The sequence below is a fragment of the Xiphias gladius genome, chromosome 11 (genome assembly GCF_016859285.1).
Source record: "Xiphias gladius isolate SHS-SW01 ecotype Sanya breed wild chromosome 11, ASM1685928v1, whole genome shotgun sequence".
NCBI lineage: Eukaryota > Metazoa > Chordata > Actinopteri > Istiophoriformes > Xiphiidae > Xiphias > Xiphias gladius.
The window spans coordinates 5,370,602-5,397,594 of NC_053410.1; the positions used below are offsets into that span (position 1 = coordinate 5,370,602).

General features: G+C 41.8%; 1 protein-coding gene and 1 long non-coding RNA gene across 3 annotated transcripts in view; both read left to right on the top strand.

Annotated features, from left to right (window-relative positions):
- The window catches only part of LOC120796409 (contactin-associated protein-like 4), a 64,026-nt gene extending 50,214 nt beyond the window's left edge, over positions 1–13,812 (top strand). The window contains exons 17-24 of the mRNA XM_040139225.1: positions 843–1,061; positions 3,057–3,296; positions 4,757–4,987; positions 8,494–8,627; positions 9,321–9,408; positions 10,979–11,194; positions 11,978–12,049; positions 13,387–13,812. Coding sequence (XP_039995159.1) covers positions 843–1,061; positions 3,057–3,296; positions 4,757–4,987; positions 8,494–8,627; positions 9,321–9,408; positions 10,979–11,194; positions 11,978–12,049; positions 13,387–13,583 — 1,397 coding nt within the window. The 3' untranslated portion in view covers positions 13,584–13,812. The remainder of the gene's footprint in view (positions 1–842; positions 1,062–3,056; positions 3,297–4,756; positions 4,988–8,493; positions 8,628–9,320; positions 9,409–10,978; positions 11,195–11,977; positions 12,050–13,386) is intronic.
- A 9,213-nt stretch (positions 13,813–23,025) lies between these two features.
- On the top strand, positions 23,026–26,080 carry LOC120796750. Of its 2 annotated transcripts, none has more exons than XR_005708418.1 (5): positions 23,026–23,144; positions 24,180–24,307; positions 25,103–25,162; positions 25,506–25,594; positions 25,746–26,080. It is a non-coding gene; the product is annotated as an uncharacterized LOC120796750 (long non-coding RNA). The 2 variants fall into 2 exon arrangements; XR_005708419.1 differs by having other exon boundaries at positions 25,506–25,564.
- The last annotated feature ends 913 nt before the right edge of the window (positions 26,081–26,993 follow it).

A 26,993-nucleotide genomic window follows, 5' to 3' on the forward strand; every position in this document is an offset into this window, starting at 1 on the left:
GGCTGGTCATTATTTCAAAGAGCTTTGCGTTCTCGTAGCTGGTTGCCGTGAAAACTACCTTAAGTAGAGATTAAAATTTTTTTAGCTGGTTGTCATAACTACAACAGTTTAGATGTCAAGCAGTCATTGTAACTGGTTGCTATGACAGCTGCCCTTGGTGTCAGTTTATGTTTGCATGGCTTTAGCTATAAATTACTTATTTTTTCCTCATCAAAGTTCTAGTAAAGCTCATGCGTCAACGTGTCAATTGGCTCTGCGCTCCTCTGCAAACCCCCCCCCCACAGACAGTGAAACTCTTACAGGGAACGAGGGCCTAAGAGTGGTCCTTGGTCAAAGGGGAACAAGTGAAAAACAGGCGACGATAGAGAGTTTGCGAACAGAAAGGGCCCTTTATAGTCTAGCTATTCATGAGAAAACCACACAGGCTCAGCTTGAGCACAGTAGGGGAATGTGGTTTGCTGGCAACAATTTCTGTCATGCAAATAGGGCAACATCAATATTGATTTTACTTGGCTAGAAAGTTCTACATGTTGTTCTTTTTCTGTTTGGAAAATAAATACTGTAGGTTTTGCTCTACAAATACAGATTAAACCAATTTTTGATCTGGGGGATGAGGAGAACAACAGCTACAACAGCTGAATCATGCACTCTTAAGAAATGCAAAAGGAGCTTGTGCATACTGCATTTATGCTTGAGCACATCTTTTTGTGTGTGGGCACTGGACAACGCCTGGCCGAAGAACAGGCTGCAGGGAGACAGGGAAGACAAGATGACTGGGTGGTAAAAAGGGATGCTGCTGACCATTTACAGTAAGTCTTGATTTTCTTCCGCCCCTCATGCAGCCTCCACTGAGGTCCTCTTCTCCTTCGACGTGGGTAACGGTCCGTTGGAGGTTGCTGTCAACGCTGGCTTCCCACTGAACGACAACAGGTGGCATCGCATTCGGGCCGAGCGTAATGTTAAAGAGGCATCGCTTCGCCTCGACGAGCTGCCTGCTGCCACGCAGGAGGCTCCTGCTGATGGGCACATCCACTTGCAGCTGAACAGCCAGTTATTTATAGGTGTGTGAGTCAGTGTGTGTGTGTGTGTGTGTGTGTGTGTGTGTGTGTGTGTGTGTGTGTGTGTCTGTGCTTCTGTGACAGGACTGCTGCACACAATTGAAATCCAATTCAGAGCCGCCTCTCTAAGACCTCGACATAGACAAAAACAGTACAATATTCAGAAAAGGTCTTTGTCCATTCAGTCATTATTTTTCTTCAGCAGTTCTGGACACATTTCCACTAACTTCCACATACTATCACTCTCTCTTTCACACACCCACACCACATACAAAATGACTACTCGTACGGTACATTTTCATTGAGCCCTGGGACACTGGCAATGTTACATCTTTGTCTCCTCTGCTCCTCCTGAAATAAGCAGATAGTCACAGGACCTAACCCTTCATCAAAACTCCCCACTGTATTGCTGCTTCCCATCCTAGTTCATAGTGTACAGGGAGCACGTTGCAGTGCTGTCTCTGGTAATTGATACAAATTGAAACTGACAGATTTAAGCTACATCGATCAGCCTATATTCTTGTTATACAGGCCAAGTTTATGGAGGTGATACTATATAAGCTAAGCGGACTGAGAGAAAATCCCCACAAATTGTTGGAAATATCCTCAGGATGATGCTTTGTGGTGGTCAGTGTCCTTGCAGTAACCTTGGTACAGTGTTTGAACCCAGTCCATTACTTAAGGTAGTCCCTTCCTGACAGCTCCTGATGAAACTTTGGGCCCTGATATGAACCTCATCAACTCTGCAGTCCTGGAAAGCTGTTTATCTCATCATAACAGCCTTGAGGTTGCCAGGTTGGCACTCTTCGAAAATTATAATGTTGCAGAGCCTGAACTCTAAGGACGGTTAGAGGTTGTAATGCGAGAAGTCAGAAAACAATAACTTCCGGAGTTTAAATTTTGCCAGAGAAGGGGAAAAAAATGTTTTTCTGTCGCAGTCAGACAGGCAGGCAGGACAACATTCAAACTGTCAGAGAGACTGACAGCTCGTCAACTTTCCAGATATCAACAATCAGCACGGTGCTTCGGCTGGCAGACACACAGCCAGTAAGAAATCAACTCCCTGAATTTTTCACCTGCCAGTTTGTGTTTCACTGCGTTTCATCACCTCATCATTTAAAAAATTTAGTATGAGGGTGGTGACAAATCTTTGTTTCTGGAGGCACAGGGTTTGTTCAGCTGTTAATAATAAACTCAGATATCATTCAGTGTCACTCCCCAGTTTGAACACAGCCATGATATGATTTGCTTTTTCATTTATTTCTATACAGTATGAAAATACTCAAGCATCGTAGAGAACCTCATGTCTGCCTTTATTTTTGATAAAGTTGTATCACTGTCGTGAGGTAAAGCAGCACAGACCTTCAAATCAATCTGCATTACTTTGCAACAATAATGGAACTTACACATAGAAAGTAATGCAGACTTGATTCTCCTTGTGATGGATACACAACATAATGAAAGTTTCGAGATTGGTTTTCATACCCTTCAGAAATGAATGGAAAATGTGGGAAAGACTGTCAAAGGCCTTAGACTGTCACAGCTAGGGAGGGTAATGGATAGGCACAACTGTAGTAGCACAAAATATCAGTTACTGGCACCTGAAGCTTAAGCTTTCAAAAACTGAACCTCTTTTGATAAAAGAGTCATTGCTTCAAGTCATTTATCGAGCAAAAATGGCAAAACTCCTATGCTTCTAGCTTCTTAAATGTTGGGATTTGCTGCTTTTCTGTGTTTTATATCATTGTGACTTGAATATCTTTGTATTTTGAACTATTGGTCAGTCAATTTTAAGATGTAACCTCAGGCTTTGGAAAATTGTGAGGTGCGTTTTTAATAGTTCTTTGGACTACATGATTAACCAGGTACTCAAAAAAAACTATGGATTATACTTGACTAAACTAGAGATTAAAGGTTTAGGCTAAATAGAGAGATAAAGAGAAAACGAAAAGAAAAACAGACCAAATGCTGTCGTTTTTCCTTTGTGTGTGTTTTCAGGAGGCACGGCATCCAGGCAGAAGGGCTTTCGGGGTTGTATTCGCTCTCTGCAGCTGAACGGCGTCACCCTGGACCTGGAGGAGAGAGCCAAGATCACCCCGGGGGTTCAGGCAGGATGTCCAGGCCATTGCAGCAGTTACGGCTCCCTCTGCCAGAACCAGGGACGCTGTGTGGAGAGATCCAACAGCTTTTCCTGCAACTGCGGCCTGTCTGCTTACACTGGAGCCTTCTGCGACAGAGGTACGGAGGCTTTGGGTCACCGATCTCCACCCAGCGCCTGGGGCCGTCATGGAGACAAACTGCAGAATTAGCAATATGCAGATAATGACTAAATGACCAACTAAATGACGGAGGATATAGTCAACCTAAAAAGGTTGTTATAGTGTGGTCAATTCAGCAACATTCTGATCAAGTAGATTTGTCTTCAGCTCTTAGCCATCTGTGTGTAGTCTGCTGCAAGGTCGTATGAGTGGCCATTCGAGAGATCACTTAACTTTTTAGATTTGTAAGTTAGCTAGCGAACAAAGGGATTTAACTAAGCAATGTTAAAATGCAGCTAGAACCAATATTTTCTTAGCTTCAGTTAAATGCATACACACTGATTTCTTTTTTTTTTTGTGCCCCTAAATGCTCAAATCTTGATGTTTTGTAAGCCATCACAGTTAACTGCTGAATTTCAAAACTTGAACAGTGAAATGATGGGAAATTTTGGTACCCAATTGTGCGCTGTACCTAATTCAATGTAGATATTTTTAAACCCTCAATATCCAGTCCTTTCCTATGTTTTCGCTTCAGTAACCATAAGGTTGGAAGAAGACATCTTGTTCCTCTCTGTCTGAGTTCTTTATCAGCTTGTTCCAACTCCTCACTGACACTATATGAGGTTATTTATGATAACACTGAGTTAAACATTCAAACTCAAGATTCCATGTTTTTTTTTTAAGGTTGCACTATTCCATTAGATGTAAATAATTTTAGATGTCTTGGCCATAATTTTATGAAGATTTCGTTTAACATTTAGCCTGACATATATGGTATCTTTGGAACTTGTAGGTTGGTGAGGTTTATGAGGGTTAAGCCGATACCACGGTAAGCTGCCTAACAAACTGGCGCTGTGGAGTGGTATCAAGTGTTTTTAATAATTAGTTCTCATTCAAACGCAACACAGAACTGAACAGGAATGTTTTCATCTCTTCAAGTCTGGGATGTGTTCAATGACTAACAGCCCCAGCTGGATTATGTTGGAGCTCCGGAGGTACTGTATATCTGCGATGGAAATCACAACTCTGATCACGACTGTGTTATAATTAGCAGCCAGATTTTGTATTGTTCTTTTCACCTGTCAACTGATTTTTCTGCAGCTGCCTATTCACTAGCTCACTAATTAGTCACTGTCGGTGCTGCTGAGGCGCCGTGTGAATCACTGAAACCTTCCTATTGTGAGATTAGTTGTTAGTGAGCTTAGATGCGGCGTGAAGGCACGGAGGAAGGAACAGCTGTAAATCTAACTTTCACTTTACTCAAACTCAGCTTTTGACAGCTAAATGTGAAAATGCACACTGTTGTATTCATTTTTGAATTTCAAATGTAATTTCAAATGCACAATGTTAAGCATAACTGCCTGCCATACAACTACAAGTGAGACAACTGTTGTAGCTCCTGTTAGTAATTAAACTTTGACATGATCTCTCTCCCTGCAGAGGTTTCAGCCAGCTTAAAGTCAGGAACCTCCATCAGCTACACCTTCAAGGAGCAGGTGGTGAAGGAGCTAAACAGAAGCAACGGTGCCCTGCCCTCCGCCATATACCCAGACATGACCCTGAGAGCAGAAAACATCTCCCTGAGCTTCAGGACCAACCAGAGTCCCGCTCTGCTCCTCTATGTCGGCTCTTACCAAAGAGAGTACCTGGCTCTGCTGCTCAACAAGCATGGTGAGCCCTCAGATCCTCTTACCTGTATTGTGTTTGAACAAGGGATGCTTATTTTTCTCTGAGTGGTCACTACGTTGTATCCAAGCATCTGTCTCTGGCCTTCCTAGCATCATCATGAGGCTGATCTTCTCTCTCTCTCTCTCTCAACTGTAATTCTTTCTTCCTCTATTTTACCCTGTAAACAAGGTCCAGAGCTTTTGTACCCTGCCCTCTTATTTTTGCTCGTCTACTTCACTGGCTCTCACTGGATGGTTTAAATGATCCAGAATGGCATCACTTTTCAAATCCTTTGATTGAAATGAAAAAAAGGGTTAATAATTAATGTCACATGGAGGATTAACCGACATTTCTGTCCTCATAAGGTGTGTGACATATGTGACGATATGAAAAATAGTAATAACTTCGTCTAAGTCATCTCATTGTCAACATGACAACTTTTTGCATCAGCCTTTACATTACATTCCTGTTGGTCGACAGTAGACAGACAATAAGGCTCTTTGAATCATCCGTAATTTCCTCCTCTTCTCTTACCTCCTGTCACTATTGCCCTGTTCTTCTGTTCCTTCTTTCTGCTTTCCTTATTATTCCCTTCGTCTGGTTCTAATCTCCTCTCCTCTCTGCCGCCATTCATTTCTGTAATCGACTTGTCGTGAGTTCAACCAGAAGAGTGAGAATTGCGGTCATTTGAATTGGAAAGGACAAAGAAGGCTGTTAAACCTACTGTAAGTGGAATTCCACCTAGAATTGCCTTGAATGCACTGTGAATAGGCAGCTTTAGTAACCGAGGCTGGAGGAAGCTGATGGCCAGCGTGTCATTAGAGTTACCATGGCGGTCAGGTTGTCCACAGGTAGCTGCAGTAAACCTACCTACAGTACCACATGGTGGAGGTTTTTTCATGCTGCGGGGCTGCTTTGCTGCCTCCGGTACTGGAGGAACTGAATGTATCAAAGGAGTAATGAAATCAGAAGATTACCGAGGCATTTTAGAGCAAAATGTGTTTCCCAGTGTCAGAAAACTAGGTTTGAGGCGAAGGTCTTGGGTCTTTCAGTGAGACCCAAATCCAACATCACAGCAGCACAAAAGAATGGTTGAAGAGGAAAAGATGGACTGTTTTAAACTGGCCATCAATGAGTCCTGACCTAAATCCCATTGAAAACTTTTGAAGAGAGCTGAAATCTTCCATTGTCAACAAGAAATGTTTAGAGGCTGCCATAGTTGCCAAAGGTTCTGCAACCAAATATTAATGAATTGTGTCTGGGGTAAGTTTTGTGTTTGTGTTTGTGTTTTTGTTTTTCACTATTATGAAAGTTTAGTTTTTTTATTTTCATTTGTTCAGTAACCTTGGGCATTTTATTAAAATATTTTGTTTATACAAAATGGGTTAATTTGCATTTATTCTGAAGAAAATCTAAATTTTGTACTTAAAATTTAGGCGTGCCAATAATTTCAACCAGGACTGTATATATGTCAGCACTGCACCTAAATAGTATAATCTAGGGCAGATTTCCCACAGAGAAACCATAAGAGCAATGACAAACGAACAGATATCAACTACAGTATAACATGCAGCAAAACCCAACGTGCGTGCACGTAAAGAATACAAATATATAAGGAAATACTTTCTAAATGTGCAATTTGACAGTAGAAAATTCTGAATATCCCATATTAGAGACTTAACAAGAAAACTGAAGAATAAAATCAAAGGAATAATTAGCAAAGCATCAAAAAGACCCTCCCTAACCCTGATTATGTAAAATTACAAAGAAAAATAACAGTGTTTTATTAAGTAGCCCATAACAAAAACATAAAGTGCCAAATATTAAAGGTACCATATGCATATTTTTGACCAAACAATAGTGAAAACTCAAATCATAAATATCATTTAACTCCAGCTAGTCTGATTGTATTAATGTCTAAATACCTTTCCTCTGGGCACGATAAATAATAAACATAATCGTAACATTACATAAATAATACAATAATATCGAAGTGGTAAACAATAAATATAAATGTATATAAATTTTATGCCAGATATACAAAGAAATGACAAAGACAATATCACTACTACCAGACCTTTTGTTCAATAGCGGTAAAATATTTAATAGCTGCTGATCTTGGGTTGGCTTTTTATATAATGACAATAGTATCGTCCTCCTCACGCCAAATGGCTCCCTTCCTGTATGTTTTGCCATGCGTAACTTCAAAGCTCTTTTTGTTAAGTTGGACATTATACTCTGTTAACCGAAAAAAGCATCGCCTTTGTATCCTTTTGATGTATTATTTTAGCTACCATAACTTGAAGGCACTAGAGAGAGCTAGAGAACTGGTGCGATCTGAATTGCCCTAAACAAAGTCTCGTCCATGTTAGACTCACTAGATGTAAATCTTCTTCTAGAAAATAATAGGCTTCAGCTGGAAAACGGGGATATGTAGAAATCTGCTGGTGTTAACAACTGTTGAAAGTCGAAAATTTCAGCCATCACCAACTTTTCCACCGGCAAGCTCGCTGACAATCAGTGGACTCATCTGAGCCTGTCAGCTCTGTAGTCATCTCCTGTGACTTGTTAACTGCCGCCATTACAGTGTGAACGCACCGTAAGACTGCCTCTCGCTTTCCTCTGTTTCTTCTCCTCTAATAAGTGTGGTGCAAAAGATGAGTGTTAACTGTTAAAAATAATTAGCAGGGCTGAAAAAATATGAATAATGCATGATTTGCAAAACCTTCTTTTTCTTTCAGTCTGTCTTTTTCTGTCTCTCCTGAATACATAGAATCTCTGCCCTATTCAGATTACACACACATTTCATTACACAATTATTATTCCACATATGCTCATATGAATTAATCATCATCGTCAATGCTTTCCTATGCACAGTACAATAGATGATATGCTTTCCAGGCAAGCCTGATTTTTGAATACATCTTCCTCTCATCCATGGAATGCCATGAAAATGATATTAATTAACTTGACTCTGTGTGGTATTATTGGCAGTACTTGGCCCTCATTTTCTAAATATTGAATTCTTTTGAGTTTGTTATTCAGCTGCTGTTTGCCTGGAACATCCAGACCTCTCTGGAGACATATTAATACTCACTCAAATAAATTTGGTGTAAGGACAGATTTAGCAAAGAAAATATTTTAAGCCAATTTCGTCGGTTCTGTTTTTACTACAAGTAATTGGGTGGTTGTGAGCAGTTAAGAAAACTGAAATGTTTATTTTAGAAGTTAAAAGTCAGTTTTTAAAGTGATTGTATTAGTGAAGAATTACAAATGACTAATAACAATTTGTTAACCATTTGTTAATATGTTGCTTTGTGCCAAAAAAGTCTATAAAGCCCAATAAATTATTTCTCTAAGTGGTTGCTTTTGAAAAAAGTCTGACATTAGAAAGATTTCATTTTAAAGGTCTTACTTCTTAATTGTGAAGTCCTGTTTTTGTTTTTTGTTTTTTTTATCTTTGAGTAACAGGAAAATGTGTGATGTTTTGTTGATTTTTGTGTGTTCAGACAAGCTAGAGGTGCGATACAGACTGGACAGCAGCAAAGGTGCAGAAATCCTGGCGAGCAAAGCGAGGGGCCTCGCCAATGGACAGCTACATACCGTTACTATCAGCAGACTGGCAGATGCCGTCTCTGTGCAGGTAACATACAAACACACACACGAGAGACTGCAGTGTTCTACTCAGTCAGTATCAAAGCCTGAGTCAGCCTGGTGTTCTCGGTAGCCACTTTGTCAGCCAACTTCAGCGATCAGCAGGAGAAGCAGCACGAAGACAGCAGGGTTGAGCTGCAGGAAACACTCAGATAATCAAGCCTGAGCTGCAGTCAAACCCCTCAAAGCGATAGTACTCTCTCTGCTGCCTCTGGTGGGTTCCCCGTAACTTAAAGTATAACCTTGGGGAACCTGATTCGAAGACATAATCTTTGTTTGAGCATAAATTGTAATTCCCACACTGATAATACACAGCTGTTCCTCTAACTCTCTTTCCAAGTACCAAAATAACAGATGAAACTCTCATTCACTGCATTCATGACTCCTTAAAACCAGATATCCGAGCGCAGGACACTGTGTCATCCAGCTAATCCTCATCTTAGGTCCTGGTAGTACGATAGAGAATTTCTATCCGTTTTAGTGAATTGCACCCTTTTGCCTTGGGTTGTATTGTTGGTTTTTCAGGCTCCGGTCAAGCAATCATTAGGGAAAAAATCACAAAAAATCTTAAACGTGTAAGGTTCTATGCAAATTACTAACATTTTCCGTTGTTTAATCAAGTACTTACCTACCAATGATGTTGGGGTTTTTGTTTTTTTTTTTACTTTTAATTCTCTTTCAGATTGACCAGAACACCAAAGAGGACTTTAACCTGACATCCGATGTAGAATTCAATGGCATCAGGTTCCTGGTTCTTGGCAGAGTGCACGGTAAGTGAGAAAGCTACAGAAACCCAGACGAGGCCTCTCAGGCGCTCAGGCTAATTTCAGAGATTTTCGGCATTATCAGACAATGACGTATTGAAAACTTTCGCTATTCTGGCTGCAACAGTGGGAAAGCTATTGTCTAGGATATAGCAGGTAAAGAACAAGGACAGAAATGGATATAAATGCCAGGCAGTCTCAGCACGAAGATGGAACATCATTGAAATTGCCACATTTAAGAGGTGGCAGGTTAGGTGGGAGAGAAGTTAATGTAATTCCATTTTTAAAAGTCCACCTGTTACACAAGTGATGCAACAGTATGTTGCCCTTTTAACTACTAAAATGACTGACACCGCAGTTCAACCCATTCCTTGAGTCATTATGAAAATCACCGACTTTTCCTGGAACAAAAGAAGACCAGAAAGAAAGTTCATAATATACATTATTTGACTTTACATGAGATGACTGAAAATTCAGACACCAACTACTTAGTAACAAGTCAAATTACACATTAACTCTATCAGTGTGATCAAAACACATCTTGATTTTCATTCATCAAATCATGATATTCGTTATGAAGGATACAACAGGATGGAAATTAGTGCTTCAGAAAAGACGGAAAAGCTCTGTTAGACCTGTTGGCAACTGCAGCTTCGTAGCGCAAAGTTACGAAGCCGCAGTTGCCACGATGTATAGCCACAGGATGGCTTTATATACAGGTACATGCCACTTGTGCAAACACTGGTGCAAAGTAAAGGACACTGCTCATAATATACAGCATGTACTGTAGTTTTTACCCGACAGTCTAATGTGCCAGTATTTCCCCTGCCGGTAACAGTGCATACTTGGCAAGAAGGTTTTTGTTGTTGTTGTTGTTTGCTCCTGTCATTGTATAAATTGTGTACTCGCACCGCTCGGCGTAATGTACAAACGCCGTACGCCTTTGAGCGTGCTCTCTCGGGAGGTCAGGGTTGCTTCGATTACAGTGCAGTATTATTTGTTCCGGAAAGTTGTGGCCAGACATGGACTAAGATACAGCTCAGTTAGCTCTGATAAAAAAAAAGGTTTGAAGACTGTTTGGAGGATAAAAAGCAGATACGGATGATTTTGGCCACTGCCTTGATTTGATGAAATACAGTTGAACCAGGGAGTCAGCGTGTACAGTTCGACCGTTCTCAGCATGACAGACTCTTCTACCAGAATACCTCCGTCTTTCTGGTGGTCCTGTTAAACAGATCGGTCGTGTAACAGAGACATGGCAGCGCTGTAATTTACTCTGTCATGACCTAGTTATGTCCTTTTTGCATTGTGCCCTCAGAGACGGACTGAGAAATAGGCTGCTAATAAGATGAGAGGCTGTGGGACTTCCTGACCCAGGCTTAGCACTGCCACTGCGGACCCGCTTTAAAAAGTCATGCTTGTCCTTATCGGCATGCCTTGATTGATATGAGTACAAAATGTTTCGTGTGATTCGTATTTTATCGAGGGAAAGTATATGTGATCGTTTCTCCATTGAAGGCCTACTACTAAACACTGCTCCGTGTCTCTCTCTCTCTCTCTCTCTCTTTCTCTCCAGACTCTGGTGAGTTGGGTCCGGAGCTGGCTCGGCTCGCCTCTCTGGGGTTCACGGGCTGCCTGTCCGCTGTCCTTTTTAACTCCGTCAGCCCTCTGAAAGCGGCTCTGCTCCACCCAGACACCAGCCCAGTCACCGTCAGCGGACCACTGGTCCAGTCCCCGTGTGGCTCCACCTCGACCAATCCCTATGCAGCAGAAACCACACATCACCAATCAGGTCCGAGGAAAATTTTGTCATTTTCTGTGTTTGCATCTTAGACTTCACTTACACTTGTCATCACAAGTGTCTCGTATCCGGAAAGAATCCATATGCGATTTAATAAACTTTGCTACATAAATGCGTCTCCACTTTCCAGTTCACAGACCCGATTGCAATCTGTCTTTTTTTTTTTTTTTGTACTGGGCTACATGCAAACATGGGTAAGCTCAAAGTTTAATGTTCCTTCAGAAACTTATGGGTGACCTCACAGACACTGTTGGTCCATTCTCTCAGGGGCACCCACTCTCTCAGGGAGGTTGAAATAAATAAATATTATTGAGGTTATCGTGGGCAGTACTGTCCAAGCCTTCATGAAAACCTCATGATGGGACCTTTGGGTTCCAACTTATGCAGTGACACGGGGTGAACGGCCACTACGAGGCCATTCATTCACACCGGGAGAGAGTTTCCTTTCACCGTATCTTTCCCCTGTGGTCGGTCCCACAGATAATAGTGACATGTGCTGTGGTATCCAATAAGCCCTCACCTGCTCTGACTGATGGTTTGACTGTACATGATTCCTGTTTCCCTCCACATTTTCTGTGTTGAGCATCTCTCTGCAGTACCTCCATTTATATTTTTCATGTCACCGATGATCTCTCTGCTCCCCTCCTTTTTCTTTTGTCCTCATCTGTTCAACTTCATTTCTTCCGTGTGATTCTCACTCTTTTTATTCCCCGGAGATCCTTCTCCTCCATGTGTCGTCGTACCTTTCCTTTCTCCCGTCTCTCTGTGCTGCAGGCCAGTCTGGATCAGTGGGAACAGGTCAGCCTTTAGTCAATGCCATCAGGAGAGACTCAGCTGTCATTGGAGGTACTGTAACTGCAACATGTTTCACTGTCACACTGCCATTACCATCAATCACGAGAGACAAACTGTCTGTGAAGCAAGCTTTGATGATGTGATGTAGAAAGGTTAAGGTACCGTTCATTCTTTTATTTTCTTTTACACCTCGGTCTTTTCCCACAACCCAGTGCACAAGGACTGACAGTGAAATGATGTTTAACATTGAAGTGCGTGGTGTATAAATGAAAGCCTGAAAAACCCCGAGTTGTCACTCAAACAGCATGACTGTGTCTGAGTACACAAAGGAAACCACAACTAATTAGAATATAAATTACTTTATACTCCAAGCGGACGACTATCTTTTTTTTTTTTTTTTTTTTTTTTTGCTAACCTTGGTGCAGAGTAGGAGTTTTGTTTCATAATGTTTCGTCTCTAATTTAGTCCTTCCGTTCTAACCTGTCCCGTTTGAAAACAAGGCTGATAAAGTCAGACCACTGTAATCTGCTACCCGCAGGCCGAAATATCAATACGTTTCCAATTTGAAATGCACCAAAATGCAAATTTCACGCGCTCTGTTGACAGATCTTTTTGAGTGCACATCACGGCCTGTGATGGAAACTGTAAGGAACACAGTATCTAAGTATAACTGAGACTTGTACCGTATGAAACACAGCTACGAGAAGCGCACAATACTGTCTTCCACCTGTGTTAGGAGAGCTGAATTTTCAAAATAAACACTACTTTTTATTCTTGCTTGTGACAGTTGTGTTACTGTCCTTCTTAAAAACAGCACATGCCTTTATATTGCAACAGTAACATAACCTTCACAGCACAGGGGTGGCTTTTATTTTGACAGAATTGTCCTTGGTAATTCACATTGTCATTGTCATGAACTGCAGTTGTTGCACTGATTTTTCTACCAGGCCGTCTATTTTTCACTTCTGTCTCTGTACAATAATGAGGTGAAGTCAAACAATTCTGGAAAACCACGAAATGTCACCAGTTGACACGGCCTCTATCTTCTATGTTTACGTGTAGGAGAAAATAATTATGCAATCAGTTGTGCTGTGTGTGTTGTGTGTATTTTTACTTAGTTTTGTAGATTCTTTTTCCCTCTGAAGAAAGAGTCTGTTACTGCTGGTGTTAGCACGGTTACGGGAACACGAGGGATTGGACCCAAATGCTGAAGCAGTTAGGTGATTTATTTCACAACAAAAGAGGGACACAGGAGGAAAGGCAGGGGTGAAAACTGGAGAGATAAGTCCAGAAAGGCAAACAAGTCCGATGCAGGCAGAAATCCAAACTCAACGCCGACATTCTCATTGCTGAGCTGCTGTGACTTTCGCCATTTCTCTGCTTTACAGGTGTGATAGCGGTGGTGATCTTTGTGACTGTGTCTGCATTAGCCATAATGGCCCGATTCCTCTACAGGAGGAAAGGGATGTGTCAGAGCCAGGGGAAAAAAACGGTAAAGCCTGACGACAGCCCGGAGATACCGTTCAGCAGCCAGACCAGCTCGCACAACGGCCCGAGTGAGAACCGGAGGGAATATTTTATTTAGGTTGAGGTTTGACCTGCTGCTGAGCTGCCGGTGTTGGAGCTGAGGAGACGGACAGAGACAGCGGTGCCTCGTCAAGCCTCAGTGCTTTACACTAAAAACTGAGCCTGAGCAGTGGCTCGACAAGACGGGAAGATACAAACAGAATGACACACTCATGTTCTGTCTCCTTTTGTTTTGTTTCGTTTTTGCTTCTGTGGTTGTATTTTTGTAAAGACTGTATATAGATGCACAAAAACAAAGTGTTGAATTTATAATGTGTTGATACTGGCAGTAGAAAAATTGTAAATAACTAATGATGTAAATCTTCAAATGATGTCTTTATATCAATCAGTCGTTTTTTCTGTTCTGTTGAGATGTTTAAAATTATTAAATGAGCAACTGTATCTTTCACGGAGTAGGTATGAAAGTTAAAACAGCTTTGTCGGGTCTTGGCTGATTTAAATGCATTTGCTGACATGGACAATTAATGTTGTTGGGTGAGTTGAGTATTCATCTCAGTTCTTTGGAAGTGGGATTTCCAGCTTATTTTCATGTCATTTTTTCTTTTCTTTTTTTTTTTTTTTTTGGTTGCTGTTACGTTGTTATTTTGTTTTGTTTTTTTCACCTATTGAATGAACTTTGAAAAATCAAAATGTTTGTTACCATTGAACGTTTCTCATTTTCTCAGAAAGTCTTTGTGTTTTGTTCGCCACCATTACATGTGTTGTCCTTTATATCCTTTGCTGGTTTCTCTTCTGGTTAGTGAGACAGATACAGTAACTACAAACTGCTTTTTTGTCAACACCATCATTCCAACAAAAGAACTGTATCTCTTAAAAACACAGATGTCTTTGTCTGAAAGTTCGGAGCCCTTAAAAGAAGTATGAAAGCGAGAAGAAAAATCATGTTTTATCAGCTGATGGAGAGCAAAGCATTTCATAGAAAGTGGTCGTACTCATGAACATGTTATTCTTAGCAAAGCGCTGGATGAATACGAGTAATAAAATCAGCTTCCGGCCGGTGGTACAGTATGTTACAGTAAAACCACAGACTGAGGACACTGGAGCAGCTTTATACAGTGGTGACAGTTTACTTAAAATTGTTTTTAGGCGTCAGTTTCAGGTTTGGGGGGGGGGGCAGAGGTTTGGTTTCTCCTCTGGCACTGCATCACTCCTGAGCTATGACAACATCTTTACAGTACTGGAGGGCTACTGTAATGCCAGTGAGTTTGAATGATCTGCAGTTAGATTTTAATCTGTACAGATATTTTAGTAACGAACACAATTCTGTTCAGTGAAAATAAAATGATTGTTCTTTTTTCTGGAGTGGTTTTATCTTTCCTTTTAGCTGACCTACAGTTGTGCATTTTTATTGCAATATTAACTTTTTTTTTCCTGTTATACATAATTATATATCATTATTATATATTATACCATAATCAGTGGCTCCAATTGCATATATTGTAAAAGTAGAGTCTTTTGGAAACGGTACAAAGTAGAGCTGAAAGCAGAGCTTTCTAACTCGTGCTGAAACGACAACTCACAAACAAAAAGCTTTGATACGAGAGGCCATCCGCCCCCCTTTACACATATAAACGCACACGCGCACACACACACACACAACAAGACGCTGATGAGCCAAATGACAGCAGCCGGCTGGTTGTCGGCAGGTAATATTTACAGCGAGAGATGCATCCCTGCGTCTAATAACACCTCATTAGGGAGAACAACAAGAGGACTTGTTGTAATGACACATGCCGCATCACCAGCAGAGGAAAACAAAGATCATAAGTCGAGATCATCTTCACCCCAGCTTTCTGAAGTGGAGACAGCTTTATGAGTGTTATGTTCCTCCAACAAAACCTGGATTTTGTGACAAAGTGCCACCATAAATTATATTATTAAAATTAGACTGTAATTGGAAAAGTGACACCAAAAATGTGAGCCTCATTTGTTATGAGAAACTACACTCGATTATACGACGAAACGGGCTTGCACAGACTCTCTGAGGGGCTGAATACAGGCGCCACCACTACAGAGTTTTGTTTAAACAAATTAAATTTGGTTATGACCCATTATAGTTTACATAATGGCATTTTGATTTTTGTTCAGGGCCAAAATGTAGTCTAAACACTACTACTAAATGTTAAAAGTTACCGTAGCGTCTTACTGTCAGTAATATCGTTGTAATGATGAACTGATTCCAAGACATATTGGTAATTTTGTCCTCGCCTTGCTTCATAGCAATAGGGTTAACATGCATACAGGTTTGGGAATCTGCCTTTTGGCATCACAGTGATCCAGCTAAAAGTGCTTTATAAAACAGAAGTGGTGATGTACCTCAGCTCTTTTAATCAAGCAGTGCCTGCTGGTTTATTGTCATGACTGTTGTAGGGCTTGCTTTAGTATCAGTGGGGAAAGTTTAAAGTTTTTTTCAGCTTTTTTTTTTTTCTGTGTGTGATGACTGGTTAATCAAAGCTTCATTGGAGCCAGGCTAAGACTACCACTGTTTTGTTCTGATATTTACAACCTGAAGACCACGCAGGACAGAAGATTTAAGGTTCCGTGTACTCCGAGGTCACAACAGAAGGGCACTTGAGCTAACCACAGAGGAATAAGGGGCAATCAATCCGTGACCTTTTTGCAAAAACAAAGCATGGAAGCGTCCTGTTAATGCACAGACAAATTCTGGTCAGATAAAGGTTTTAAAAAGGGCATTTAGATGACCACAAAAAGATAAAAGCTCATACTTTACGTTCAAACGTTTGCGGACATAAATATCACGAAGCCTCCTACCAAAGCACCACTGAACTTTACATTCCGTTCAGTCAAACTTCAATCGACAAAAAGCTGCGCGTTTAGTAAAGACATGATGGGCAGAAAACGGAGAGGAGAGCTTTTCTCATGTCATGATCTCCTACAAACACTGCGTGGTCTGGACCATAAACAGCCACCTGCCCTCTGACTGAAGATCTCATGGGACTGCTGCAGCACAAACAGAAAAAAAAAAGCCCCAAAAGCCACGTGATCATAAACAAGACTACAAGGCCTCCGGCTCCGTATCGCCTGTGCATCTGTCATTATCACGCAGGCAAACGCATCCAGAATTTGAATGTGATATTTATTGATGCTGAAAGACTTCTCAGCCGTGTGCTGCTGCTGGCGGCGGCACAGTCACCTGGCCAGCGCTGCTAAAGAGCCCCGTTGACAGCATGTGGACCGCCTCTGCCCGCACGGTGACAGTGCAGCCGTCAGAGGTCAGCAGCATACAGGCCACACGTTGGACAGCTCCAGCCAAACTCCCCACGGAGTCAGAACCTGGCTCGCGACAACCTTTTGTTTTTTTGTTTGGCTGCAGATGTCAATGGGAAAAGACACGGTGGCAGTGAGACTCGCCACTGTGACACCAGAATCACAGGAACAGTTGCTACTTTTCACAGTTTTAGCCGTCGTCATTGGAGACTTTGTTTTCCATACAACTTTATTCAAAGCTAGAGAGTCAGAGTCAGCTAGATCGCCATCCACCTACAACATGCCAGAGAGCACAGCACGGCTGTCAACACTGGCCCCCTGCCCCGTTTCCTCTCATCTCGCATTTTCCGTGGCGCGATGGCAGCACAGCAGCGGTGGGAGGAATCATACACGCGGGGTCCCACTGACACCCGATCCTCGTGTTAAATAATGACATCAACATCGGCACCGTGGGGCCACAACTGACCTGCGATGAATTCCGAAGATTAAAACGAAGCCGTCAGTATTGGCCGCAGCCATGTTGACCTGACTACATTTTTTTCACCATTTGCAAATTTTGTCGCTTTCTCTTTTTTTTTTACATCGCCATCTTCTCACATCTTTCAGACGCCATCCATCAAATTAAATAAATCACCAAAATTAGGTAACATATTGGGTTTAGCCTAAAAAAAATCTAGTTATTGATTTACTGTCTCTCAGTTATTCATTTCCAACTCCTTGCAGGTGTGGTATACTTTATGAAAATAAGGCTTTGTGCTGGTGCATCCAAACTCAGAGAACATTTGCACATATCGACTCTAAACAATCCCATAGGACTTGATGAGTTTGAGTTTGACCGAGTGAAATTTTGTTCAGTTAATTCAAGAGAATACTCCCATGATTTCGAGAAAGGTGAAAGCATGTATTATGCTGCCAATCCAGATGCAGGGTAAAGAGCTCTCTACATATTAGGTCATTAAAATTCATATGACTTACATTAAAAAAAAAAATCCTACTGGTACAACTTCCGAGTTTAAATTTCAAACAACCACCAAACGTTGGGGCGGAGTGAAGCGGAGCTGCCGCGCCTGCATTTCGTTGAGGACGTTTGTCGGGACTCTGTCTGGCCTGTTTCACTCGGCTTCATCGCAGTTTTTTTTTTCCCTCGCGCCACGATGCTTTTGAAATGAGCGTTCTTATTCAGGGTTAATTTGATTGGCCCCGGTAAAAGAACTGTGGTTCGAATGGCCCCACACTGCCATGGGTCTGCTGGGAAATATTTATGAGGGTCAATGCAGTTTCACCGACAGCTGCCTATAACTGCCCACAAACGTCTGAGGGAGAGTGAACACATCAAGAGGATGTTGGGCTAATCTTCAGTGCCGTAATAACAATTCTAGAGGACAGCTTTTAATCAGAGACTCTCCGAAGTTGAGACTGAGTCCATCCCTTTGTGCTTAAAAAGCCTATTTTCTGTTTTCATCCATTAAGTGGATTTGGAGTCTCTCATCAATGGCCGCATTAAAATATTAGTTTCTTACGCACATTGAGTTTCACACTATTTTTCTTTTCTCGCTGCAGTAGGCTGGAGTTTTTTTTTTCTAAATTACCTAACTGCCCTTATTAGTCTGGGTTCACAGCAATGCTTTTGAGGTGCCATAACTGCCAGAGGAAGTGCTTTGATCTGTTGTTCATGATAAGAAAGTATAATATGGGAGACTGGAGTTTTTTATTCAAATATCTCTCAAATGTAGAGATGCTCTGGACGCGGAAATAAACCTGGTGCTTGAGATAAGATTCGTTAGAAAACTCTGGTGCGAGGCCCGATCACGAGGTTAAGAGCTGGCTTTTGATGATGAACCCAAACCCCTAAACCCTGGCTGGCTGAGGCAGCCTCACACGCCTGCCATAATTAAGACATTCACCTCACCTGCCTGAGCTGACACACCTGACCTCCGTCACTCAATTATCTGAACTCCATAAATATACCCCTCCCCGGATGCAGCCCATCTTCCGCAGTACCTCACTGCGTTGTGTATTTAACAGAGGCCTTTTCATTTTTAGCCGTTTAACAAAGCTGTGTCAGTGAACCTTGAGGTTTTTCTTTTGTGTTGGGGGGTGTGTGTTGGTTTAATTCCCCCTGGTGGAGACATATTTGCTGTCATTGCATTTTGTTGCTGTTTGATCCTACTTCCTCCCACTCCCATTTGAGGTGTTGATCCAAGAAAAGCCTTTATGTCCAGCACCAAAACCCAAGGGCCTACCTACTATCAGAGGGGTTTATTTATTTATTTTTTTGAGTTGACTAGTGTGAACCTCAAAAATCATCAGTACAAAAAGGCAGTGATGGGTCAACTGAAGTGAGGGTCATCTATTGCCATTTTTTTTTTTTTTAATTCTTATTTTGATGAAACCAGTAAAGAACCATGAAGAACCGTGCTCCACTCAGACAACTCTTCATCCGTTCAGCTCTACCACACACATGCTCCTATTTTTACCGTAATCTCTTCAGGTAATCACAAGAAATAAGGGAGCGATAACATTTCGTTGCTCAGCTGTTTTTAAAAGCTGCACTGACTGGCTTAGAGTAAATGAGAAACCTGCCAAAGAACTGTAATCATTTGTGGATGGCAACAGTCAAACCTTATCTAATTCAGCTTTAACTGCTTTATATAATTTGATCTGCACTGCTTCATAGCACAAAAGGGCCATTATACAGTATATCTGATGGGGTTGACAGGGTGCTGATCAATATGGACTCAGTGAATCAGTTCTTTGCCAAGTTTTTCATTTTCCAAGGCCAGTAGCAAAGGCAGCTCTGACGGTGCTGTTATTTTACTGAACTTCACATTCAGTAAAATAACAGAAATGTTATATATTAACTTGTGTTTAAATGATATCATTTTTAAACCTTGGATTGCAAAGATCTAGCTAAATAGATATCCTGCATAATGTGCCTGTTCTTCCAAATTGGATGATTTACATAAAAGCCTCAGACTGACATTTAAAACAGCCATATATTTCCCTACATTGTTGGACCCCGAGGGTGTATTTAAAGATGCAAAATCCCTTTTTAAAAGAGAGAGCAGGATGTTAAGAAGTGTCCATTAGTCCTGACCTGCCCTGCAGAACAACTGCGCACCCTGCGAGAGGACAATGTAGGCACCCAGTAGGGAGCAAGAGTGATATTTTCCAGTAATAAATTAAAGATGGAGCTAGGTTTAATGAATTTGCAAATGGATCTACTGTATCTAAGCTGAGATGAGTTTTTTTTTTTTTTAACACTTATTTCTTCAGACAGCTCGCAGCAGCACAGCCACCAAAGAAGTTGGACAGCTGCACTTTGGTTTCCCCACCAGGCAGATTTAGTCAATTTGGGCACGTTGCAGTAATGACTGTCCCTGTATTTTTTTGCAAATGCGGACCACACCAAATAAATCACTCTCAGCTGATGAAACCAAAGAAATATCATTATAGTTCCTGTAACTTTATTTAAAAATCATACACATTCGTGTTGCGACTGGCCTCCTGTTTTGTTTACATTACCATGTGATGTAACACATGAAGGAGCTAAATGTTAAACCGAATTGAAAGAAAAAGAAAACGGCAGAAAACTTTGGAACTGAATGTCAAAACATAAAGCTATGATGTTTTTAAATCACTAGAGCCGGAGGACTCCAGTGTTTCTGTGTTGGGGATATTTGAAAAAATTTTGAAATTGAAATTTAAAGTGGGGGGGGGGGACACGTCAGAACCATGTTTGTGTTATTTATATATGTTATTTGATATCATTTGCATTAAAAAATGACTAAAAACCTACTTTGAGTATAAAATACTCACCACTCTATGAATGAAAGTTGGCTCTTAAAATGAGTCCAAGCAGCTTGGACTCACAGCAGTTGCTGCATAAAGTCCAATGTCGACCCAAAGTCACATCAAAAATTCACTTCATGGCATCGGTCCAAATGTTTCATGCACAACACAACACAAAGCGATAATGCACTACTTATGTTTCACACTGTCACGTTCACGCAGCACCAAAGTTCGGCATATTTAGAAATTCCTTGGCAAATCCAGTATCGCTCGGGAGAAGAGAAGCTGGTTCTTTCTCTAACCTGCAAAGCCGCTAATCACGTGAATTTCTCCCCTCTTCACATTTGAACTTGTGATAAACTAAGTGTTAACTAACTGTTCAAGCACAATTTACACATCACAAAACCACTCTGCATGGAAGCCGCCCAACTTGGTGTTCCACCTCCATCACAATCACCACCCACATGGCGCTTTTCACTCTGAATAATTAGTTTTGCAGTGGTATCCGTGTTCAAATCACGCCTCTCAATCCATATTTATAGCCTTCTATGAGCAAGCCTGGCCGTGCGCTTAAGGTCCTCTCCTCTCCTGTGTAATTATTCAGTCCCAGTTGCTGTAATACATCAGTAATTCTGTTTCTGGCTCAAGGTCAGAGCCAAGTGTCCAGAGAGACGAGGCAGTGATGGATTACTGTTTTCCACAGCCTTGAACTCTGCAGGACGGTGACAGGTTTCAGCGAATCAAGAAAAAGACCTTTTTTCTGAGTCTCTATCCACACCTCAGAGAGTCCAAAGGAAACATAGCCTCAGAGTTTTCCTGCATGTGATGCTCTGATGTGGACCCTTATCATCCCGTAGGATGAATGGAGTGTCTCCCTCTGAGGAAACGGCAATCTCAGTGCCACTGTCAACCTCCCTCATCTTCCCCCTCCTTCTCCTGTCAAGGTCACGGCCGTGACCCCAGTTCATTCCTTGTGTTTCCGGTGTCCCCTTCCCCCCGGTGTCTCCCCTGTGCCGTGGGCGTGGCGCTCCTCACTCTCTCCCGGCTCCCTGGTTGCCAATTTGGCCAGCAAACCTGCAAGTTCGTTGCTTCCGCCGGTTTGGCGTTTGACATTAAAGGCCACTTAGAATTGCGCATTCTGAGTTTCTTCCTCATGTTTGCTCTGCCCTAACCCTTGTCCCCATGCGCTCCAGAATCACCTGCTCGTCCCTCTGCCTGGCGCGCTCTCCACATCACCCAGCGTCCGAACGAGCCCAGCTTCGGCGGTCTACAGCCCGCCTCAACCCTCCACCTCACCTGCCTGCTCGCGTGTTCACTCCCTGGTCTGCCGGTCAGTCATTCGGTCACCAGCTCCCCACTGCCCTCCGCATTCGCCTGCCTGAAGCCTCACTCCCCACCCACTTCCACTCCCTGAGATTTAACAACAAACCTTCTCTTGTTCGTTCGAGCCTGGAGTCTGTGTCCTGCGTCCGGGTTCACCTGTTAATCGCAACGCCTCCGCTTTATCCAAAGGTTTGTGGCTTTGCAGTAAACACATCAGCCTGTACTCAGCACTGATGTCTTTCCCCAGTGCCTCTCTATATTAACATATATAATACAAAATAGTTTTACACTCAAGGATATTTTTTTTTGCTTTAATTGTAAGCGCATTCTGGCTCTCATCCTTGACCTCCTATCCTAGCAACTAGTTTGTGATGAGAGTTTAACATTTAGCAGCCAAAGACAGATGTTTTAATTCAGGAGTTGGTGGCTGGCAAAACAGAGCTAGAAGAAGAGCGAATGTTGGACCTTGACTATTAAACATTTGTCAGGTTGATAGATGCAATGAATGATAATGTTGTTAAGTATAGTCTTTGATTTCGAGGTTGTTCTGGTGTTCCTCTGCCCCCAAGTGGCCAAAAAAATACTTAATGCAGCCTTAAAAGAAGGTTTGTCTTGTCATTTGGTTCGTAGTGAAATACATCAGGTTTTACATTCACTTTAAATTAGAGCGTTTACAAATACTTGGGGAAGTAGCTCACGCGTCAAGGCTGGGTTATGCTCACACAAGCACTATGTCATGTGTGTTGTTTACAGCTGTTTCGCTGTTGTATGTGTTGAATTTGATTTTCCAGATATACTGAAGACTTGCCTTGAGTTTAAGTGATTGAATCAATTTCACATTTCCTGACAGTTTTTGGCATATTTTTATTATTAGCCCCATCCCATCTGTTTGTCTTTTACTTTCCCCATCTAAATAATAAACCATTGCACCATGTTTGCACTGAAAAGCAGGGAAATCCCTTTCACTGCACATTGAGAAAAAAACACTTTGTGTTGTTTTGTTTTTCAGTCTGTATCCAGCCGGAATACATGCTGTATGCGTGTTGTGTGTTCAGATCTCCAGGTTTTGTTTTTTTTACCAAGCACAGGTCAGAAGTCCGCGGGAATTCCATAACATCGAGACAGAGCTTGATACTGAATGGACAGAACATGCGGTGCAGATCAGACGGAGAAGGCTGGTGGGCTCGCACCGAGGCTGCGCTTCATAAGCGAACAGGTAACTTTTTAAAACAGGATTCAGAGAGATGATGCAGGAAAGTCAAAGATTTTATAAGTCTGCTGCATAAGAACAAATTCTTCAATTTCATTGGCTTCTTTGGAAACGAAGTTTACTGTCTGTGCCTGACAAAGACAAATATTGTGCAAACAAATACCTCACCTTCTCTTTTTGATAGGTACCATATGGACACATTTCATATTCAGCAATGATACCAATTATCACTAAACATCTAACTCTGCCTGAATTAAAAGTATCATATTTCCCACTTAGATCACACAGACATCCTAATTAGTGGGAATAAATTCATGCTCAGCTGAAAGTTTGCACCTGCAGGCGCATCGAGAATGAGAATCAATTCATCTGAGAATCATTTTGGTGTTTACGCTCATCCATCTCAGCCAGAGAGTAGTGGGGCTTTTCATCATACAAAAAAAACAAAAACAAAAACTTTTCTACATTGAAAAGAAAAGACAGCAGTTTCATTTTCAGTCAGAAATGGGTTTTGAGCTATGTTTGTTAATCAGTGTGTTCGGACACGGCAGGATAAAGGATAGCGGAACAACAACCTCTCTGTTGGCTTAGTCAGCAAATCAACATATTTTCAGATATCCTCTGCTTTCGGCTGCAAACACACACAAAAATAAAACAAAAAAAAATTCCATAAAGCCATTTTCTCAATTTCTCACTGAACTGTTATTACTTCCCTCAATGAGGTCATGTTTTCGGTCCCGAGCTCAGTTCCAAGCTGTTTCTGTTTGTTTGTAGGATACCTCCAAAAATGTGAACAAATTCTAATTAAGTTTCTTGGAAAGTTCAGCTGCGGGTCAAGAAACAAGCGATTGATTTTTGGAGTAGATCTGGTGCAGATTAAGAAATGTTTTCAGGGTTGCTGCAGGACATGTTTGAACATTTTCACATGAACAACTACATGTGCTTGTATGAAAAACATCACGCACATTTGCTCATCATCCTGTCTATCGTGAGCGTATTTTGATGCAGATCCTACATTTTCTTTTACAAACTTGCCGACAGTTGCAAGAGATTCTAAGTGCTCCTTGCCTCCTTTTTTGGAGAGGGACCTGGATGCAGACGGGCGGGCGAGACCTCCAGAAGAGGCATCTCGGCAGCTGGCAGGAAATCACGTGGCCTCAGCAGCAGAGGTTGGTCTTCCGTGTCGTTTTTGCATGAACATCTGCATTGAGCGTATGCGTAGTCCACCTGGGGCAAAAAAAGGCAAGAAGACAGGAGGACTGTACAGTGTCAAGGGATTTCAGTTTATTCAGTGTCGTCTATCAAATTTTAATATATTGAAGAATCCATGAAGCTTCGGTATACTGATACGGAGAAAATACATTTGAAAATGTTAAGTGGCTCCAAGCATTTAACGCCAGCAAGTTTTTGTTTTTCGTTTTTGCAGGTCACGTGAGCACTTGTTTAAAAGTAATTGTGTAACTTAAATGGATCCCGCCTTTAAAGGAGTTGGAAACGGATACCGTACCGCTGAGTGCAAACTGTTTGAGTCATGTTACATTCCCTCGCTAATGGGCAGCCGGGGTTAGCTGCTCGGATGCTCAGTCTGGCCCACGCCTAGAGCTCGCAGTGTGGCATGCAGCTATTTTAACCCCCTGGGGGGGGGGCACCATCTAGGACAGCACAAGGACTGATTGGATCATTTTCCCATCAAAATCCTGAGGTCACCATGGCAAGAGGGAGACAGCTTTAACCCTCCTATTATGCTTTCTTTTTATACATACAGTTTGTATTGGTTTGCATTGTGTTTTATTCTCTCTGTCTTAAATGTACACATGCAAGTACCAAGCTAAATTCCTTGTATGTGCCAATATACAGAACTTGGCCAATAGAAGTATCCTGAATGTGAACTCTGTGTTCCTTTCTGATGTTCTGAAGTGTAAACTTGGGTAACACCATCATTCATTACAGTTATTTTTTTCTAGGTTTAAAATGCTGGGATCAATTTGGCCCCGACCATTAAAGATGTCTGTCCGTTTTAACATGTAAGCTGGGTTCATTTTGATTTTTCTCAGACAAGGCAATAAAAGTGCTATGGGTCACTGACTCTGATCAGTAGCTCACAGGGTCTTCCAGTTAGGCATTTCCTCTTCACATGGTTTAATAAATTGTGTATATGAAATTGTTTAATAGATGGAATTGATTGAAACATTACATAAAACATTTAAAAGAATTGGCAACTTATTGAATTAACTTTATAATGGCCCATTTTTAAAATCTGTACTACTTGCAAACTTAATTTAAAATATTGTATAAAGCCTTTAAGAGAGTCCTTTGACTTAAAATATGTTTCTAATGAATCAACTTTGTGTATATTTTTTCAAAAAGTCTGTGTTCTACTTCACGGCGGGGAAAAAATGACAGGAGGACCAGCAGCCGCTGCTGAGGTCACGTGATTTCCTGTCCCTCTATATCCGGTTTGCCTTTGTAATATCTGCTCTATGTCTGTGATTTTCGCCCCCATTTAGTCACCTTTGATTTTAACATAAACTGTTGGGGCTGCAAAAAATACCATAAAGAACAAAAAAGAAAAAATTAATGTGACAGAGTCTGTTATTTCTTTGGCAGGCATTCCTGGCAGAGCTAAGCCTTGCACTCATATTGATTTGAAACTGGGGGGAAAAGAAACGGTGTCTTCATGTTTGCTGTGGATCATGGATCATCTTCCTCTGTGGATGTTGTTTTTCTCACACTAAACTAAGAGAATGGCAGGAAGCAAACTCCCCTCAAGACATAATATTTCTACACAAGCTGATTGTGCAGACACCGGGCGGAGGACTGAAGCGCAGAGCGCACATGTAGGGAAGCGCTGGAATAAACCTCCCATGCCCCCGTTTCTGTTCAGTTTCAAGGACTTTTTGTTACTGTTCTACAGCACAATAAAAAGTATGGATAAACAAACAGTTCTGTGGTTGGTTTTCCTCAGTGTGTAGGCGGAGTAATGTACTGAAGCACTTCACTACACGCAGTCATCAGTGTGATGTGATTCTAACACACGAGTAGCTGTTCAGTCATCAGTGTTTGAAGTGTTGAGGTGTCTCTGAGACTCTGAAGCCCACTCAGCATTCAGCCCATCGTGGCGTCCTGCTCCCCGTGGGCTAGCATCTGAGGGCTTCCTACTTTGTCAAATCCGCAGACACCGTCTGCATGCCATGGCCCGGTCCCAGAGGCTCATGGGTAATCTTCCATCCATTGACTCCATGTACATGGAAGTGTCATGATCTGAATTTTGATTTTTGAAGCCTCAGCAGCCAGCACCTCGAACTTTGTTCCTCCTCAGTCTCTATGTGACAGCTCAGCCGCGCTGGAACGATATTCACTTCAGTGTCTCAAATCGATGATGACTCCCGGTACTGCTGCTGTATAAGAGACGTACGTATCAATAACTGCATGACAAGCCTGAAGCATTTTATGTAGGAATATTCTGAGAAGAAGTATTTGACCGAGTGTTAACCGTTGAATAAATGGTACAAATCAGCGTATTAATTGGTCTCCCGGCAAATTAGAGGACTATCCAATAGTCACCCCTGTAGGTTTGGCAGATGGCTCTGAAGAGAATAGCACTGTATTTCCACAACAGATCTAGATACACCACTTCTGTTTTGTGCCTCCTCTTTGGATTAGCTGAAGAGAAATGCCTAATGGTCACATTTAATGACATGTAAATCAGTTCATTTAAATAAAATCGCCACAACCACTGGATTCGAAACTTTGAACTTTGACTCACAAGTTCATGCCATTTAAACTGTAATCCAACAGGAGTTGGTTACCTTGCTGCGGACCTGGAGATGTGCAGCCCGTCACCTGTAGCTCTTC